Here is a 19,096-nt window from a genome sequence, read left to right as displayed (position 1 = left end):
ATGTGAGGAGGAGGAGGAAGGATGGAGGAGGAGGGAGGAGGGAGGATAGAGGAGGATAGAGGAGGAGGGAGGAGGAGGATCCTGTGATGCAGACGCACAGTCACAATTTCATGATGACCAGGCTGAGCCACAGAAAAAGACAAATTAAGGTTAAAATCATTCTTACTAGGAAATAAAATATAAAATCTGATATTTCTGATTGAGAATATCAATCGTCAGTCAGCTACACGCCCCCCCACATACACACGTCACATTTTGACCAATGAGGATGTGATAGAAATTTAAAATCCTCATCTTCACGTTTCTTAATTATAGTTAAAGCAGAAACAACTACAGGGAGGTTTCACGTTCAGTTTAATTTTGGGGATGGATAGTTTTTGCAGTGGAGAGAGAAACTTGAAATGGGAAATAGACAGGTTCTATCCACTTCAGTCCACATGGAGGTGCCCTTGAGCAAGGCACGGACTTCACCTCACAGCTGCCACAGCAGAGGATTTAGGGTTTAATTCAAAAAGATTTAAAAACACATATAAACTAAAACACACCAGGTTGATCCAACGATCCAATCAGGGTCCAGGCCTAGGAGTTTTATATTCTAAATATTGTGATTGTGATTTTGAAGTAGTTGCATGATTCTAAAAAATAAATAATTATCAGATTAAATCATATATTTAAATTATACATTGCATTAGGGCTGTATCTGATACTTCCTGTCCTGTCTAACAACTGTAATTTCAAAGAGGTCAATGCTGCGTGTTTTTAGATTGCAAATATCGTGATATCCGTTCATTAATATCAAGAATATCAAGTTTACTCCATTTTCTACTTTGTGCTCTGACAGAAACTGAAATTGATCTCTTAGAGAAAAATCCTGTTTTAAATAAAGATAAATCTTTACTGTCCCAGCCCAGATCCACATCTTTAAAGTTTGACTAAGATGCAGGTTTTGCTCTGAAGCTTCAGAAGTTTCCTTCAAAGTTACATCATTTTTCAGCCTTTTAATAAAATCCTTGAATTGGATTTCAACTGGAAGATACAGTGAAGCACGGACAGGTACTAAAAACACAGTGACTCTGGAAGAAACCAGTTGATTCAGTCTAATTGCTGAAACATCAACACTGGTTGATAGACATGGACCAACAGCTCCCTCTAGTTTGGCTTCTCCAGGCCTCCACAGTTTCTATTGTAATAATCTTTGTGAACTCACTCATGATACTTCCAAGGGTCATAAGAGAATCTTTAATACATAAAATAACACAAACTCATCCTGTACATCAGTGTGTGAGTGTATTTCAGGAGCCGAGCACTGTCGGAGCTTTTCAAAGAGGAGCAGCATCAGTCTCTGAGAATGTGACCCAGCCGGTTTGTTGTCTTCCTGTGGACGAGTGGAAGATGAAACCGGAAGTTACCTGAGTTCAGTATCTGGAGGTTCTCTTGGAGTCGGGACAGGCTTAGACGGAGGCTTTGATCCGGTTCATCAGATCAGAGACGACACAAGAGGAGTCGAGAGCAGCTGAGCTCATCTGTGACCGACCGTGGGAAGAGATAAGGTGTGTTGCTATATTTGTGTGTGACGGCCTAGATGTGTTGTGTCTCTACGTGTTGTGTTAACTCTTGGTTTAATTAGAACTAGAAAAATTCAAATTCAAAAAACGTCTCTTTCTTAAAGCAGTAATTTTGTATTTTTAGCTTTACTTTGAAAACTATTAACTTGATTTCTTTCAAATGTTTCATTGGTTAATTTCAGGTATTGCAATTTGAAAAAATAAAATAAAACACTAAAGTTTATAAAGCAACCACCACCTTAGTCATTTAATTATTAATAAAGAAAGAACTTAAAACTACAAGTATTTGTTGTATGAAACATTTGTATAGTTTTCTTTAAAAAATTCGAATTAAACCTTCACGTTAAGAGTTGATCACGTGTTTATTCCTGTTGTTCCAGGTCAGCTGACGATGGGTGGCTCCTCCTCCAAAACAACCTTTGTCTGGAAAAAGAAGAAGAAATCACCTCTGGAAAAAGCCTGGAAGGACCTGAAGGGGGCGCTGCCCGACAAGAAGCGCAAGAAGAAGAGTTCTCGGTCCCTGGACAAGCTGAACTTGGATAACCTGAGGAAGGGGAAGTCTTCCCAGAGGAGATTCTCACTGCCAACAGACAAGAAAGAGCCGAAGCAAAGGTTTTCTCTGGGTAACCTGAGGAAGACGCCGATGAAGGAGGAGAAGGAGAGGAGCGCAGGAGGGCTGGGGAAAGTAGGAGAGCAGATAAAAAGGGCATTTTCTCAGGAACAAAAGAAAGAGCTCAGGACTCAAGATGTCTCTCCCTCTGTGAAGTTAAAGACAAAGGAGACAAAAGAGGAAAACGTTCAGAAAAGTGTCTCGAAAGCGACTAAGATAAACTTCAAGTTCCCACGAGATCTGTTCATTTGACAGGAATCAGAGCAAAAGGACAATTTAGACGAAGAGACTTTTGTTTTGGAGATGAAACAAAAGACGACAGGAGAGTCAGAGACATTCAAGGTTTTTTAATGACGTCTCGGTGGAGCTTGAGACCACAGACTGAAAACAAAGACGGACGACATGATGGATCCTCAAAAGGGAATCTTGATCGCCCCCTTGTGGCCGGTTGCAGTATTCGTCACAAACCCTTTCTCCTCCATGTTAGTTGACCATTTTATAATAAACAGGATTAAACATTGTGATTAACAGATGTGTTTTGGCAATCGGGATATTTTGGCTTCATGTTTCTACAACAGCGAGGACGTGCAGAGGCGTCGTCCATCTTTAGAATCAGTCCATGAACAAGACACAGGAAGTCAGTTTACGTGACATTAATCAGCTGCAGCACATTTTAACGTGAAGCGTCACATCGCTGCCGTTTGCTCAGTCGTACGTTATACAAAAAGGAAATGATTGTAGCTGGTAAATGATGAAAAATAAAAAATATGAATCTGTTTAAGTGCAGGAAATATCCACCAAATGAGCATAAATACAGTTTTACATCACAAACATTTAACAAAGGCGTATTGTGTCTTTCCAGCTCAGAGACGATTTACAGGACAGAGCAAAAACACAACAATAAAAATGTGAGGATGGAACAGTTTATAAAACACATTGTGTATAAATGGCACAAACACAATCTCATCTGATATAATATATGAAATAAAAAAATAAATCCTTGATAATAACATCAGGAGATGTAAAACCAACATAAGTGCCAAACTCTTAAATTACAATTAAGCCAGAATCATAAGACTGAGAAGATTTATCATATTTGTTAGAGAAGAAATGATCAGTGGGCTCTAGGAACCACTTTCTGAAAAAGATAAGTTTAAACTTTACAAGACAAATCATGATATGGTGCTTTTTAGATTTCTTATAAAACATTAATATGAATATGTTTGGTTTCCAGACTTTACATTTTCATCTTTATAAGTTTTTTTCCTCTAACTTTTAGTTTTAGAGGTCTTCAATTTAACGGTTTTAACAATGAAACTGAATAATGTTTACGTAATGACATTAGTGCCACTACTGATGAGTTTAGTTTCGTAGAACAAATAAAATAAAATTTGGACGAAGCAGAACTCGTTAAGACGGGTTTTTCCTGCTTGAATGTAGGTTTGGTTGAAACCACTGAGCAAGCTACACAACCTGGCAACCCACATGTTCTATGAGACTATGAGTAATCAGTGACGTCAAGGATTCAATCAACCATTAACAAATACGTCCGTTAACTCCCTTTATAAAATCCCCTTCATAAAAGTACTGTGTATATAGAGCATCTCTTCTATGAGCCTCAGAGACTTTGTGCACATGAAACCTGATCTCCACTGAATTTATACACACTGGTTTCGGTTTATAAGCGAAACCAACAGTTAAACCCTCCTGCAAGAAGTAAGAAGAATTTAGTTTATATTAACTTTATAACCGTGTAATCGCTCTGGAGACTGAAGTTAATTTATTGGCTTATACTGCAGTGGGATTTCTATCATTTATAGCTTGAATAGATTATAGATTCGCTGTATTTAAAACAACGAGGGCAGGATAACTGGAAAACACCTCCCTGTGCATCGCAGCACCACAAACTACAGCCTCCAAAATTATGATTACGATGAATCCACATTACCTTTAAATATTTACCAGTAAAATGATTGGTTATGTCTCTGCCAACCAGTGCAGCTCCGGGTGTTCAATGTCACGTCACATTCACAACATGAGGTCACTGAAACCTTTCACCACTGAAATCGGATCAGTTCACCTTCGAGTCCAAGTGACAGCTGGTGAACATATGAAGAAAATCCCCACGCAAAAAACATGTGTGGTGAGACCTTGACCTTTGACCTTTGAGCATCCAAATCTAATCAGTTACTCTGTGAGTCAAAGTGAACGTTTGAGGACAATTTTACAAGATTCTCTCAAGGCTTTATTACGATACTGTGTTCACAAGGCAAAAAGAAAAATGGTTTTGTGTGCTCACAGTGACATTGACCTGTGACCACCAACATCTAAATCAGTTCATCCTCGTGTCCAAATGAACGTTTGTACCAAATGTGAAGAAACTCCCTCAAGGCGGTCTTGAAATATCCTGTTCACACAAGACTTGGACGGTGGGACAGCAGAAAAACGAAACGTCTCCGACCACTAGGGGTCGCCAGCGCTGCGACGGGCCTGCAGTGGTTCTAGTCAGGTGTACCTAATAAACTGGTAACTGACATTAAACATGACGCCGCCTGCAGCCGGCCTTGTAACTCCACATTCTTCTACTGGGAGACGTTCCATCTGTGCCGACATGTTCCAGTTGTTCAGCGGATGTTAGTGTCGCCTTCCACCACCGTCCTGTCAGGGTTTGTGTGGGGGGGGGGGGGGGACCTGGCAGGTTGTTTACGTCCAAACAGGAAATGTCAGTCCCCCCCCCCCCGCCATGTTGTGTAAAAGCTTCAGCAACGGGAGCAGGAAGGAGCCCCTGATATTAGAAAGCTGATCAGTTTTCTTTTGTCTTTCTCTAACAAAGACATTATCCAAACAAATTCTCCGCCGGCAGCAGACGTAGAGATTCAACACACAGAATAAACAGCCTGTCGCCTGAGGAGGAACAGACTGGGAGGTTTGTTTATGTGAGCGCACACAGATCGGCAGATTTGCTGGTACACGTCCTCTCTCTCTCTCTCTCTCTCTCTCTCTGTCTGTTGAAAGTTCACCGTTGTTTAAGTTTTAACTCCAGTTACCATTACCCGAGGAGGTAGGTGCGTCTTCCGGGCCGTGGTGGAGGAGACGCGTCCCGTTGCCCTTCTGTGTCGGCATCTCAGAACGAGACTTGTAGGTCTACAGACAAGATGTGGGGAGACAGATGGAGAGAGTGAGGCCGGGGTTTGGAGTGAGGAGAAGGTGCAGCAGCAGCAGAGAGGAGCAGGAAGCGGCAAAGGAAGAAAGATGAGAAAATGGGTTAGTTGGGTTTTTGTTAGTGGCTAAAAGACACAAAAGCGGCCGACACACACACACACACACACACACACACGACCAGACACGTCACAGCTGTTGGCACATTGATGCATTTATTCAGACGAGATTTTAAACAATGTTTGTACAAAAATAAAACACGGGATAATATGAAGAAGTTCCTGAACTGTAAAAACAATACCAACAGCTAAAGGCCTATAATATGAAAGTAAGTATCCACACGTGATTTATTTGAATAAAGCATATAGCCATTTGAATATAGAGATTTCCCTATAAAAAGCTTCCTGTAATGAAATTGCCCTCCAGAGCTCTTAAGAGTTATCAATCTGAAATGATTCATAAATGTGGTAACTTTTACTCCACAGCTTCTGACCCCCCCCCCCCCAAAAAAAAGAAGTTAAACCTCTTCTCAAACCTACACATGAACACACAAAACCACACACTCATGACTGCACTTCCTGTTAGAAGCAGTAACAGGCTGCAGGTGTGTGTTTGTGTGTGTGTGTGTGTGTCTCCAACATGCACACATGCCAGAGCAACAAGTCAGAGGAAATGTGGCAAGCAGCACGTTCCACTCTAACCACCAGCGCACATCTGGACTGGTTTAAAACGCTGTACAACTACAACACACACATGCACATGAGCAAACTGCAGAACACACAAATCCCGCGCTTAGTACAAAACCCTGTGTAAACCAGTGCATGAGGCGACGGGGATGAAACCTGTTTGTAGAACCAGGAAGTGTGAGTGATTAAAGGCCTCGTTCTATGAGATGTGTGATTGACAGAGACGACACTCCGATGTGTTCTGATAAACACAACACACCCCTCCTGAGTGAACGCACATAAAGTGTGTAGGGAATCCATAGTTGTGTTGTGTTTAGAGTACAAACGAGGATCCAAACACAAAAAAAAAAATATGTTCCACTCGGACAAGGAGGTCTAATTTCAGGATTATGCAAACACAACTAAGCCGATTTCCATAAACCTTAGAGGAAGGATGGGACAACACAGGTGCTGTTTACAGACAGCGATGCTTTTCTGTTGATCTATAATCTGATACGTGCGAGTGTGTGAGATGTGGTGCAGCTCGAGTGATTGCAAGCTGTTGAGTCTGGTCGGAGGTTTGAGGCCCTTCCAGCCACCTGCACGCCTCAGTTCTGGATGGGAGCACGAACAAAGGAAAACAAGGGGAATGATCCTGAGGCAGGGAGCGGCCGAAGAAACTCCAGCAAGGGGCTGAAACTGTGTCGAGCACAAGAGGTGGAGAGCCCACAAGGCAACGCTGAGCGAGGACACATGAGCATAGCTGAGCGAGAGGGGGGGTGGTGGGGTGGGGGGGGGGGTAGCATTATGTCCTTGTGTGAACCAAAGCAAACAAATCAATACATTTGTTCGGCACAGAGGTTCAGATTCTCCACAAAAAACAAACAAGTTGGTCCCCGGTGTCCCTCCCAGTGCTCTGAGCAGATAGAAAATGCAATATCTCAAATACAGTTTAATCAATCTGAACACGGCTTTAATTCAGTCCCAGTTTCAACGTTCAGAACCAGCGAGTCATAGATGTTGGGGTTGGGCCTTTGTCTTTTTTTTTCATTCTCATCATCTTGTGTTGATATCATCAGATCTCCATGATAAGAGGATGTGATCTCCGTCACATTGTTCGTTAACGGTTTCTCTGAGAGGTGTCGTGTCTGCGGCTGTGTACGTGACTGGAACTGAAAATACTGAACTGAGAAAGTTGTGTCTGCTGACTCTCTGGGGGGGTGGGGTGGGGGGGGGGGGGGGGGGGGGGGGTCATTACCTCCGCTAAGCAGGTTGTGTTTTACATTGTTGAACGGGGCCAAGAGCTGCATAAGCTGCTATCGGACATGCACCGAACTCCAGATAATCTCCTGAAATCATCCAGAGGAGCAGACTGTGAGATCTGGATAATGTCAGGGGAGTGAGCCCATGTGCAGCGGGAGATTATCCGGAGTTCCCGTCTGCAAACGGCCAAACTGTGTGTTTCTCTGCTTCTGCACGAATCACTGATTAATGAATGTGACAGAATGTTTGCAGAGTCCTGAGCAGCTCATGTACTGTCCAGCTGCACTTCAGCTCAACACAGCGACACTGCAGGACGTTGGTTTGAGCTTCAGTTCTGAGCATCGAGTGGTTCCTGGAAAAGCCGTTCACCCACAGAGGAGATGAAAAGCAGAAGTGCGTTGGTTTATATTCGCTCAAGCACAAACATGGAAAGGAGAATCAACATTTAAGTACAATATACAAACCAGACACTTTCAAACAATGATTCACTACATTTGACTTGAACGTGATGTCAGCAGTGTTACGCTTGTTGAGGATTATATTACCAGGTGAAAGCTTTTGATATTTTCTGGGTTCATAAGTTTTTTTATTAACGATGTTCGAGATTTATCACCTAAATGTTGTTGCTTTGCCATCTGCAAAAACCACTACTGCAACTTAAATGAGATACTCCACCGGACAAAAGCAAGACGAGGAGTAGATCAGCCTCTGATTGGGTGGTTTTCTTTAAACTATACGATAACTGACAACTTTCCATATGACAGGATGAACTTATTAGCAAACAGCTGCTTATTTACACATCTAACTTGTACCGAATAAGAAGTGAGGTCTTTTATCTCCGTTTTTGGTCTCCACCAGCTTCTCATTGTAAAAATATTAAATAAACCCACTCAAGGGAACTGAACTTTAAAAAAAGAACTGTTGAGTTTTTAAATCTGGAGGGTTTCACTGTAGTTTTCATAAATCTGATTATATTATAAAAATATATTTTTTTGCGTTACACTGTAAAATATTACGAGCAACATTTAGTCAGAATATTAAGTTGTTAATTCGACCCGGTTGTGGTTCAAGCTGTTTGGTTGTCACGGTCGTACTGTACGTGGCGAGCGGGTAACCTCTGTCTACAGTCAGCGCGGTTTCAATGGTTTATTATTTACAGTCCACAGTGAGAGTTGCTTTGTTTGTGATTGTTGTCGTCGACTCCGTTGCTCTCAGACAGTACCTCGTGGTCCAGGGTGTTAAAGTGAGTCCCAGAGGCGTCCTGGGGGTTCCTGCCACGCCGACACGGGAAGCACAGGATCTGCTTGAAGGTCCTCCGCATCTCGTTGTCCCTGAAGCAGTAGATGATGGGGTTGACGAAGGAGTTGCACTCGGCCAGCACCAGGAAGTACTTCTCGAAGCCCAGCACGTTACAACTCTCGCAGCCCACGCCGTCGAGCAGCAGCACCACCAGGCCGGGCGTCCAGCACATCACAAAACAGCCTGGAGGGGGAGGAGGGGAGGAGCGTCATGGAGGGCACATAAGGTCGTTACAAGGCTGGTGATGACACTGGAGATCAGCAAGTAAAGTTGAAGGAGTTTCACAGATAAAGAAGGAGAGGAAAGAAAATGAACAGACTTGTAAAGAATGCGGAGAAGTAAAGGGGGGGGGGGGTAGGCAACAGAGAAAGAGGGAACGTACTGTAAATCTCTCTTTAGACAATGTGCCTGCACACACAAACACACACACAACGCACAACTAAGGCAACATCCACACTGACAATCTCTGTCCACACAAGCATTATCTTAATCCTTGTCTACACTAATATCACATATCACATGACCACTAATGTGCGTGTCTGTGTTAACGGGAATTGTCGCAGATCGCTCGAATAACAGCTTCACACATGTTAACAGTTGTATCATTGTTAATCAAGGATTTAACTGCACTGCAGCTGTGAGCGACGACAACAGGGTCAACAACACTTTTTTCAAACAAAAACAACGCAGTGTGGCTGTAGCTCACATGCTCAACCCTTACACTGACCTAATACCAACACTAACCATGAGGAAACACCACAATGTCCTCACCCTGTAAGGTCTATGAGCTCAAAAGGGTCCTCACAAAGATACAAGTACACAAAAACACACAGTCACACATGCATGTGGACTGAGTTTAGTCTGTATGATCAGGTTTCATTATGATAATACTGTATTAGGCAGCAGAGGAATTCATTATGTACACACATTCTCAGCAGGTCCAGCATTAATGTACGAGCATGTGGAAGCTGAAGCTGTAAGATGGAGATGTGAGGCAACTGTGGTAACACATTCACACACACACACACACACACACACACACACACACACACACACACACACACACACACACACACACACACACACACACACACACACACACACACACACACACACACACACACACACACACACACACACACACACACACACACACTGTGCAGTGTGCAATCCTGATATTCAACTGTTGCTTTCACGTTTAACTTCTAATTTGAAACTAAAACCACGTCTTTACACCAAAATAGCAATTTGAAGACTTGATTATCGGACAAAATGTTCTCACTTTGCTAAAATGTCCTGCTCGCTCAAGGTCAAACTGTCAAGCTGGTCCTCACAACCATACAAATCCGTGACTACACACCCGCTGTGTGGTGTCGTACAGGCAGGAGCTGTTCTCTGTCACAGTAACACAACTATGCAGCTCCCTGTCAGGGCACGCTCACGCTTCTCCTCACAGGCCCGAGGTGCTGAACCCTGGCTGCCGAGCGACGGCAGAAAGACGTGTAACATTTTAAAAAACTTTGAGGAATTTAATCAAATGTTCAAAATGGGAGAGCAGCAGCAGAAGAGGAGGCCGGGAAGGAGAGGAGAGAGGAGAGGGTAGAGAGGAGAGAGAAGAGAGGAGAGAGGAGAGAGGAGAGAACGACCAGTTTGGCAAACAATGAGGAATCAGTGGGAGAAAGAGGGAAGCAGCGAATGTGTGTTGGGGGAGTGGAACAAGTACAGACAAGCTGAGAGGAGCCTGAACGCAGTGGATCAGTCAGAGGTGGAGGTGGTGGAGGTGGAGGAGGTGGAGGAGGTGGAGGAGGTGGAGGAGGCTCCGTGTATTCTCTGTCGATTTATTCTGGGAAGATTCAAGGGAGGTTTTCCCTGGAAGTAGCTTTAATCTCTTGTGAAATGAGCAATAAAATGTACAAAGAGCATCAAACCAAACCTGAAATGTTTTCTCTTTTCTTTATCAGTTGGCCGATAGGAGCCTTTCACAAACACATGAGTGTCACTGCTCTCAGATATGAAACCTTTTGTTTTATAGAACAAAAAGATTTACACTTATATTACATATAAAAATATGATTTTCTTGATTTAAGTTTTTGCTTGTATTTGTGTTTTCTTACCTCCAACAAGGTCATAATCAGACATGTGTTGGGGCGAATTATTCATTTTTTAAAATATATGCTTTTAAGTGGACTGCTGCCAAACTAAATGTTGTGTTAGAAAGATGCACAGTGACAATAAACCTAAAAAACAACTGGCCAGAATTCAACTAAACTGGGTGGAAGGATAGAACCCATTTAAATGTTGGCTTCGATTTCCGAGGGAATGGAATATGTATCGTAGAAGACAGAAAACTATCATTTAGTGAACTGGTATCTGGGAACATGTGAACTTTAGGGAGGCTTGATTAAAGTCACTGTGGGTCCTGGGGGAGGAATGCACTCTGCTGAGCACCATTCTACTTGTGTTGGTGCATTTCTTGCAGGTTTAAAGTGGGAGAGAGTTCTGAGACACATTAACTCAAAGTCAATGAATGAAGATGTTTTTCTATCTTTTTCAACACATTTATGAAACCCCCGCCCCCCCTCCCGAGCTCTATGGAATTCCATTCATTTTTCACATTTTTTACTGACTAACAAAGAACCTTCATGACTAACATTTCCCATTCTCAGTTTGTTTACTTTAACAGGAAACTGTGTCCCCACACAGATTGAAAACAGAGTCCGTCTGTTGACAGCAGAGAAAACAGATGTTGTCATTTCAAAACGTACCGAAGGAGAAGAAAAAAATAACGGCTGATTAGAATTTACCAGAAGTTTGGTTGATTAATACTTTCCCGTTTACCACCCACTCCTTGATGTGTGTGTGTGTCGGGGTGTCGGGCTGTGTGTGTTTGTGTTTGCGTGTGTGTGTGTGTGTGTGTACGCTCCCTCACCCAGGATCATGGACACGGTCTTCATCAGGTTGAACACCGTCTCTCGGTGTCTCATCTGGGACGTGTGCTGGGACATCTGCTTGCTCTTGTGCCTGACGTAGAGAAAGATGCGGGTGTAGACGGCCACCATGATGGAGAAGGTCAGGAGGTTGAGGACGCCCCAGAACACCAGGTAGCTGCGGCTGTACAGCGGCGCCATGGTGGAGCAGTTGGGCAGGTCGCAGAGGCAGTGCCAGCCCATGGTGGGCACCAGGCCCATGACGATGGCCACCAGCCATATGCACACCATGATGATGAAGACCCGCCGCTTGCTCATCTTGCTGTGCAGCTGCATGTTGAAGATGGTCTGGTGACGCTCCACGGCCACGGCCAGCAGGTTGAGGACCGAGGCCGTCAGACTGGTGTCGATCAGCCCCTGTCGCACAAACCACTGGTTCTTGGACAGTTTGATGGTCCAGGGACCAGTGTGGAACATCAGGTGGAGGTAGGAGACACCTGCGAGGAGAAGAGTGAGGACTCCATTACAGAGAAACACAAAGTCGTTGCAACATAGACATTTATCTTTTTAATGCTAGAGACTGGCCCATTATCTGGATAAATCAAGACTTTAAGAGCTGGATCCTTTCCCAGCTTGCCAGTGGACTTCTTTGTTTGCCATTCGACAACAGAGATTATTAATCTTATGGATGAAAACATTGTTTGGTGACACCTAGAGTTTGCTGAATGAAGAGGCAGCCTGGTTTTGTATTTTTTTTTAACTTAGATAAATGTAACTCTGTTTTTCTTTGTTCAATTTCTTTGTTTGGTTTATAAACAGCATCCACTCGCCCGGTTTCCTCTCCTCATTTCACCTCCTCACAATAAATATCTTTATTTTAACCAACATCTGGTTTTTATGTTGCTTCGCTTACAATCGGCATCTTAAGAGAAGTAACAGAATTTGCTGCTTCACTAATTTAATAATGAAGAAACCAGAAAAAGTAGTTCCAAGTGCCGATGTAGTTAAAACATTATATATTTATACTGTATAGGATCTAATATGCATTGTGCAGGTTATGAATATAATATTGATATAGTATTAAAAGTGTGTTTCCCTCTAAACAGGACCCGACCTTCACTCGCACACAACACACCGGTGGAAAGATGATGTGACTCAAAACACTCACTGTGTTTTCTAAACCCACTTATCTGCAGCATCGTGACCTGCGTCATCTCAGATGTACCAGCATCACCGCACCGGAGTGATAATACAAAGCATCCACACTCTAGACGTCTCACAGGGGAAGTATTAATAACATGGGGAGTTTCCTGTGTCTGTAAAACCACATTTCAACAAGTCCTCTATCACTAAACACCTTTACTTTGAATCTATTATTTAAAAAAAAGCCCTGAGGCCTGGTTCAAAAAGCAGCCTCACTGTAAAACGTTAACACAGTAAGGAATCAGAAAGAGCAGAAACAAAAAACAATTTCTAGATGTTTCATATGCGAGTCTGCAGTTAATAAGAGGTCTAAGGCCTTTTCTCAATTATCGTCTTTAACTTTTATGATATCCACATGTGAAGTTGACTCCCATGTGTTTTCTATTATTTTCTGAGGCGTCAATCTCAGCTTAGTCTTTGCTGAGGATCAACATTGACCTAGAGAGGATCGTGTAAAGAGATAATTTGGCCTTAAAGCTGAAAGAATGTGTTTGGAAATTCTTCAAATCTCAAGTGAAAACACCCTTTCAGATGTGGGTGAATTGTTCTGATGCTTGAAAGGGTTTTAAAGTCTTGAGTTCACAGAAGGTTGTGGAGAGGGTTAAACCCCCAGTGTCTCTGTCACAGTGCTGTGATCTGACTCAAAACTTCTCAACGTGTTCAAAGGCAGATTAAACAGAACGAGCAGTTATAATAATAATAATAATAATAAGCAAAAGGACGGTACCTGAGAAGAGGTCTGACAAAGCCAGATTTCCCAACAGGTAGTAGATGGGAAAGTGAAAGCGGTTGTTTTTTAGAATGGCCCCAATGACCAGAAGGTTGGAAAAGATCACGATGAAGCAGACGGCCATTCCCATAGAGACGATCAAATAGTCACGGTCGCGCCAGTGTGCGCTGATGTTCTTGCCGCTCTCCTCGTAGAAGAACTTGACGGAGCGGTTCAGGTAGCATCCCTCTTTGTCCTCGGTCAGCGTATCCATGTTGAGACGTGGGATGGGGGGGGGGGGGGGGGGGGGCGATCAGAGAGGAGCTGGGGCGGGGGAGAGCGAGGGCAGCGATCTAGATGGTGAGCGGTGGCGAAGGACTAGGGCGCCATTCAGACTCGCCCTCTCAGCTGGGCTGGGGATCGGCATGCCATCCGCTGGACTGGTGAAGACCGGAGGGATCCAGTTTGAAGTCCGAGGCGCTGGAGTGGCTTCTTCAGTCTGTGGATGGAATGATTAATAACATTAAAAACTACAAACTTTATGCATGAGTCCACGATTATTTAAAGTGTGATACATCCCACCCCCTCATATAAGCCCACTAAACATAGGAACGTGCACTGGGAACTGTGGGAAGATGACGTTTCGCTACCTTCTCTGAACACATTATATTATATTATACTGCATTACATTGCATATTGCAATTTGACACTGTTCACTGTCTTGCATCTTGCATTTCACTTTTTACTTCACTTTTTATATCTTTTATCTATTATATATATTTTATTTAGATATGTTTATGTCTAAATAAATGTTACTTTGTATAAATATTAGAAAAAGTGAGTAAATAAGAAGTAAATAGTGAGTAAATATATATTGTTTCTTTTTATTGCTTTTCTTATGTGTGTTGTATTTATTGTGTTTTTATGTTTTTATGTTTCTATGTTCATTGTCTGCACCAATAACCAGAGCACTTCCTTGTAGGTGTAAACCTACTTGGCAATAAATACTTTCTGATTCTGACCATCTTATCTGATTCAGCGGTGAATGTCTCCACCAGCCAATCATTTCATGTGGTCTGAATGATATGATCAGTCATAGTTTATTACAGTGGACTCTCTCTATTGATGCTATCGGGACGTGAAGAGGGTTTTAAAGAAAATATGATTAAAAGTGTTTCAGAATTAAATACCCAAACCAGGGTTTAATAAATTTATAGAAAAAGGTAACACAACTGCAACTGAATATTTAGAAGTTGAATTAAGAGAATAAAGTCTTTCCTACATCGATTACAGCCATGCAGCAAGCACATCAACCCAATAAGAGTTATTTTTATCTGGTTAACATTGATTATGATCATGTGAGCCGGAGGAAGCATCCGGCTCACACAACAACAGCACAGCGTTAAAAGGTAAGAATCCAAATGTGATTGGTTTCATTTTAGCCGATACATCCATTAATCAATTATGTATTCGGACCATCACAGGCCTCACAGCTGACGAGTGAACACACGCTGCCTTCTGTAGGTTTGTGTTTTTATTTTCCATATGTAAATAGATTTCCCTCAAGCGGAAGAAATCTACATTACAGGGCCGACTGGTTCAAGAGCTCTATTCTGCATGAACCAGAAAATCTTGATCAGCCGCAGCTATTTGTACTTTTACTTATTGTTATTAAGCCGAACGACAAATATCCACAGGTCCCGACGAGTCACGACAGACGCCGTCTTTAAAAAAAGAACAACCACGTGTGAGACCGGATCTCATTCTTCGCTTCGAGACACACGCGTTTCAAACTTTCCAACTACAGGCATCAAACCTCCGTTTACAGTAAACGTGCACGGGCCACATGGTGCGTTGTGAGTCAACAACAGACGCTACACACTCTCTGCAGTTTTCTTAAGAACGCCAGCTCAGCTCGACCACACAACAATGGAGACAGCCGAGCGGCTCCCTACAGCAGAGACACACCTCACAATTACACAGTCAGCTATGTAACTCAATCTCAATCCAAACACACCACACATACACACAGACACACACACACACACACACACACAGGGAGGGATCCTCAGTGACCCACTCTTCTACCGAGGGTGTGTGAAGAGAAATAGAAAAACAACAGAAACCGGGACATTTAGAGGCTTAAGAGGGAGATTTGCAGGACAAGGATTTGATTAAGTCAACAAGTTAAAGACGGTTGAGGACAGAGGAGACAGACACATGCAGTGAAAGAATGAGAGAGCGTCAAAACAAGAATTAGTCTAATGGGGGGGGGGGGGGGGGGTGCATGTTCAGATGTGTGGGTGATTGTAACACTGGCAGGTTTCTATCTGTGTGGTCAGAAGCAGAAAGTCTCTGTTTCCTCTGCTCAGAGCTTCAGCCTCACGTCTCTGCTACACCTGGTATCTGAGGTAATCTCATCTTTTAAAAACACAAACTCTGGGTGATGACAACTTCCACGTTATGGCAGACTGTTACTACGATTGCACTGACCTCGACACATTCAATGCTGCACACCTTAAAAACACGCTCAACCTGCCCGGGTGGCACGAGCTGTGTGTCTCGGTCTGTGACGATGCTTTTCTTTCTGAAGGTTTCTGGTAAAGTGACTTGCAGTAATTGAGCCGTTTGTAAAAATAGAGACCTGCAGCGGAACTTGAATGCAGAACCAGGGGCTGCTGTCATGTTGACTGTGATGGGTCCCAGCCGCAGCAGCTACAGAGCGCTGGTCCCCTCTTTATATAACACAGTGTTTCTTATGAACTATTAGAATGTGGTGGCCCACCATACACCAATTTGTCCGCCACAGTTTTAAAACGACTTCTCATATTATCATAAAAGATCTCTAGCTTAGACCACAGTGCCACCGCTTGTTGTGGCGTCTATCAGAGTCAGACCTCATCATCATTTCCGCTGCAGACGTGACGAGCAGTTCTTCTTTCCACCCGATAACTTATCTATCACTCGTTAGCCCCGTGTACTGGAGCTGTCACGCAGAGCTGGATTGCGCAAGAGTGGCTTTCATGGGCGTGTGCACTGTAATTGATTGAATTGATTCTATGGGAAATGCACAACTCACACGAGAGGAAATGGAATTATTAGAAAGTTTTAGAAACAAATCGCACAAACACTCACAGATTGAACAAGTTCCCTAGGTATGTCTGGATTTGTTTTTCATCAAGTTTCATGAATTACACCGCTGAGAAATACCTGAAAATGTCAATAAATGTCCTGCTGACAGAAAAAAGGACACGGGGGGGGGGGGGGGGGGACGCTGCCTCACTATTACAACGACAATAAATCCAAGGACTCACATGTCAGTTCACCACACGAGTAAGAGCCAAAAGTCAAGAGCTCCACCTCGAGCGACTGCCTCCGTCCTTCAGCGCTCTTATCCTCCGGAGCCGAGCCAGAGGCTTGTGAAGAGGCCGGCCCTGATAAGGAAACGTGATCCAAAATCAAAATGGACTGTAGAGAAGGAATCCTTTAAAACTTTCCCATTTTGTTTTTTAGCCGTCAGCCCGATGGTGTTTCCCTTCTCAAAACACAAACTACCACACACGCCGAGTTCACCGAGGTGGCTCCAGGTTCTGCAGGCCTGAATTCCCCTGACTGTGTGTTTGAATGCATCATGTGCCTTTGTGTTTGAGTGTGAATGAACCGGGCTGAATCGGTAAACACCAGTTTGAATGCAAACCGGTCATTACCAGAGCAGCCACACCCGAGGCTTCTCTCTTTCTCCCTCCTCCTCCTCCTCCTCCTCCTCCTCTGACTTTCTGTCTCTGAAAGAGCTTCAGCACTTCAACTTCACTTTGTTTGGAATAAGAAGGATTTACAACACACACACACACATAAGCACACAAACAAACACACACACACACACAGTAGAACCGGCGCTGCAGGAGAGGTGGAGTCAGTGGGCGAGCGACGGTCGATTGTGCTCCAGACCTCGGATTCCCGGTAAAAGAGGAGATTCTGCTCATCTCCTCAGGAGCCCTCGCTCTTTGTGTATTTACTTTCATCAAGAGCCTCTCCTCCAGCGATTCCTTCCAGCTGCGAAATATTGACACGCAGCTGGCGGGAACGACAGAGTGTCGTCTGCATATTGATTTCCTTTGGCTATTTAATCACACAGATTTATGGACAGACACGTCTCTCCCATTGGATTAGGACAAAGTGCTCTCCCCTCTGTCGGGAGCTGAAGCCACAAACTACAGGTTTCCTACAGAAGAGATTCTGATGAACACACAATATGAAGCTTGGCCATGCTCTGCAATTAGAGATCATTTTAGGTGAATTACCTCATATCAAATCCTCTGCAGACACAAATGGGAAAAAAAAAGAGGCTAAATATAATGTTTTAAGAAAGCAAGAAACTGTTCGTGTGTATTTTAAAGTTGTGTATTTAAGTCGGAGGAAGTTGTTGCAGCAACGTTTCTGAGAAGGTTGTTGCAGCACCGTTTCTAAAGAGCTTTTTGCAGGCACGTTTCTGAGGAACTTGTTGCCTCTATGGGAAAGTTGCTGCAACTTTCTACAAATCCACATAACATCAATATTCCTCCTAATAGGGGAATTGTCTTAGGATCTTTAATTCGTCTTTACTGCAACTAATCATCTGTTCACTTCATAATTAACTGATGATTTTCATTAATAGTCCCATTCACAGGGACACAGAGAGTAAGCTCATCATCACCACCAAAAATTGACCAACAATATAAATTACAGATAATTACAGCCCAGATCAATCACAGGATCAACCCCCTGAATAATCCAGTGTTAGTTCGGTTCTTGCACAAAAGCCAAAACATGGCCGCTTCTGAAACGTGAGGATTTGCAGCTTTCGTCTGTTATTTACATTTTACAGTAAATTTAATATCTTTGTGTTTTAGAGTCAAATTTTAAACCATCCTCAAATCACCTAACCCTAACCCGATGATTTACACACGAAATAAAGAACATGGAAGTAAAACTACAGTAACAACAGTTCAGCCCAAACAGAGCTGAGTCAACACACGTATTATATAAAGTCAACACGGTGCGACACAGTGTCAACACAACCTGAAACAGAGGATACCACTTTACAACACATGCACTTTAAAACAAGAGTGTGTTCCTCCTGAGGGAAGCTGGTGGTTTGGAACTCTTCTTTATCGAGCTCTGGGAACCATAACTTAAAAAAAAAAAAATAATAAGAAACTTGGTTGGTTCAATTCAAATCTTTCAAATACAAGCGCCACTCCTTTAAATACTGAACTAAACACAAACAGATGGAGCAGAACTCCGCCTGAACAAGTTCAGTTCAAAACTACACAACAAAAAACTGAACACAGAAGTTTGATGCCAACTTCTGGGAAAGTTTCTGACACTGACAAACGATCCTCGGTTTGATTCCCTGGTGAAGTGGTGAGGTTACAGTTTCACATGGAGGGGAGAAATCCAGTTGATTGATTGGTCGATGGAGAGACAATTCAACTTTATGGTTTAATGAATTTAAACTGCCCAAATATTGACATGCACTGTAAAAAAATAAAAAACGTTCGAACTGTTGAATATTGATAACTATCACGATAAATGTCACGATATTATTTCTACTTGTAAAGAAAAAGTTTTGCTCCTGAGTGAAGGTTGTGGTTTGAATCTGTTCTTTTAAAGAATTTAGATTGAAGTGCCCATAGGATACAACACCAAGAACAACA

The 19,096-nt window shown here is 43.0% G+C and overlaps 1 protein-coding gene and 1 long non-coding RNA gene across 3 annotated transcripts in view; one reads left to right on the top strand and one right to left on the bottom strand.

Annotated features, from left to right (window-relative positions):
* The first annotated feature begins 72 nt into the window (after positions 1-72).
* Positions 73-2,705, top strand: LOC128433618 (uncharacterized). The gene is made up of 2 exons (XR_008336331.1): positions 73-1,550; positions 1,946-2,705. It is a non-coding gene; the product is annotated as an uncharacterized LOC128433618 (long non-coding RNA).
* LOC128433592 (lysophosphatidic acid receptor 2) overlaps positions 2,508-19,096 on the bottom strand; it is a 17,280-nt gene continuing 691 nt past the window's right edge. The window contains exons 2-6 of one of the 2 annotated variants that reach the window (XM_053417796.1): positions 16,715-16,834; positions 13,419-13,899; positions 11,491-11,985; positions 8,485-8,744; positions 2,508-5,319 (exon numbers count right to left, since the gene is read on the bottom strand). In XM_053417796.1, coding sequence (XP_053273771.1) covers positions 5,209-5,319; positions 8,485-8,744; positions 11,491-11,985; positions 13,419-13,674 — 1,122 coding nt within the window. In that variant the 5' untranslated portion in view covers positions 13,675-13,899; positions 16,715-16,834 and the 3' untranslated portion in view covers positions 2,508-5,208. The remainder of the gene's footprint in view (positions 5,320-8,484; positions 8,745-11,490; positions 11,986-13,418; positions 13,900-16,714; positions 16,835-19,096) is intronic. The other variant, XM_053417795.1, reaches the window with a different exon arrangement.

The sequence above is a fragment of the Pleuronectes platessa genome, chromosome 3, assembly GCF_947347685.1.
Source record: "Pleuronectes platessa chromosome 3, fPlePla1.1, whole genome shotgun sequence".
Lineage (NCBI taxonomy): Eukaryota > Metazoa > Chordata > Actinopteri > Pleuronectiformes > Pleuronectidae > Pleuronectes > Pleuronectes platessa.
Note: the sequence above shows the minus strand (reverse complement) of the source record. Positions and strands in the feature narration are given on the sequence as shown.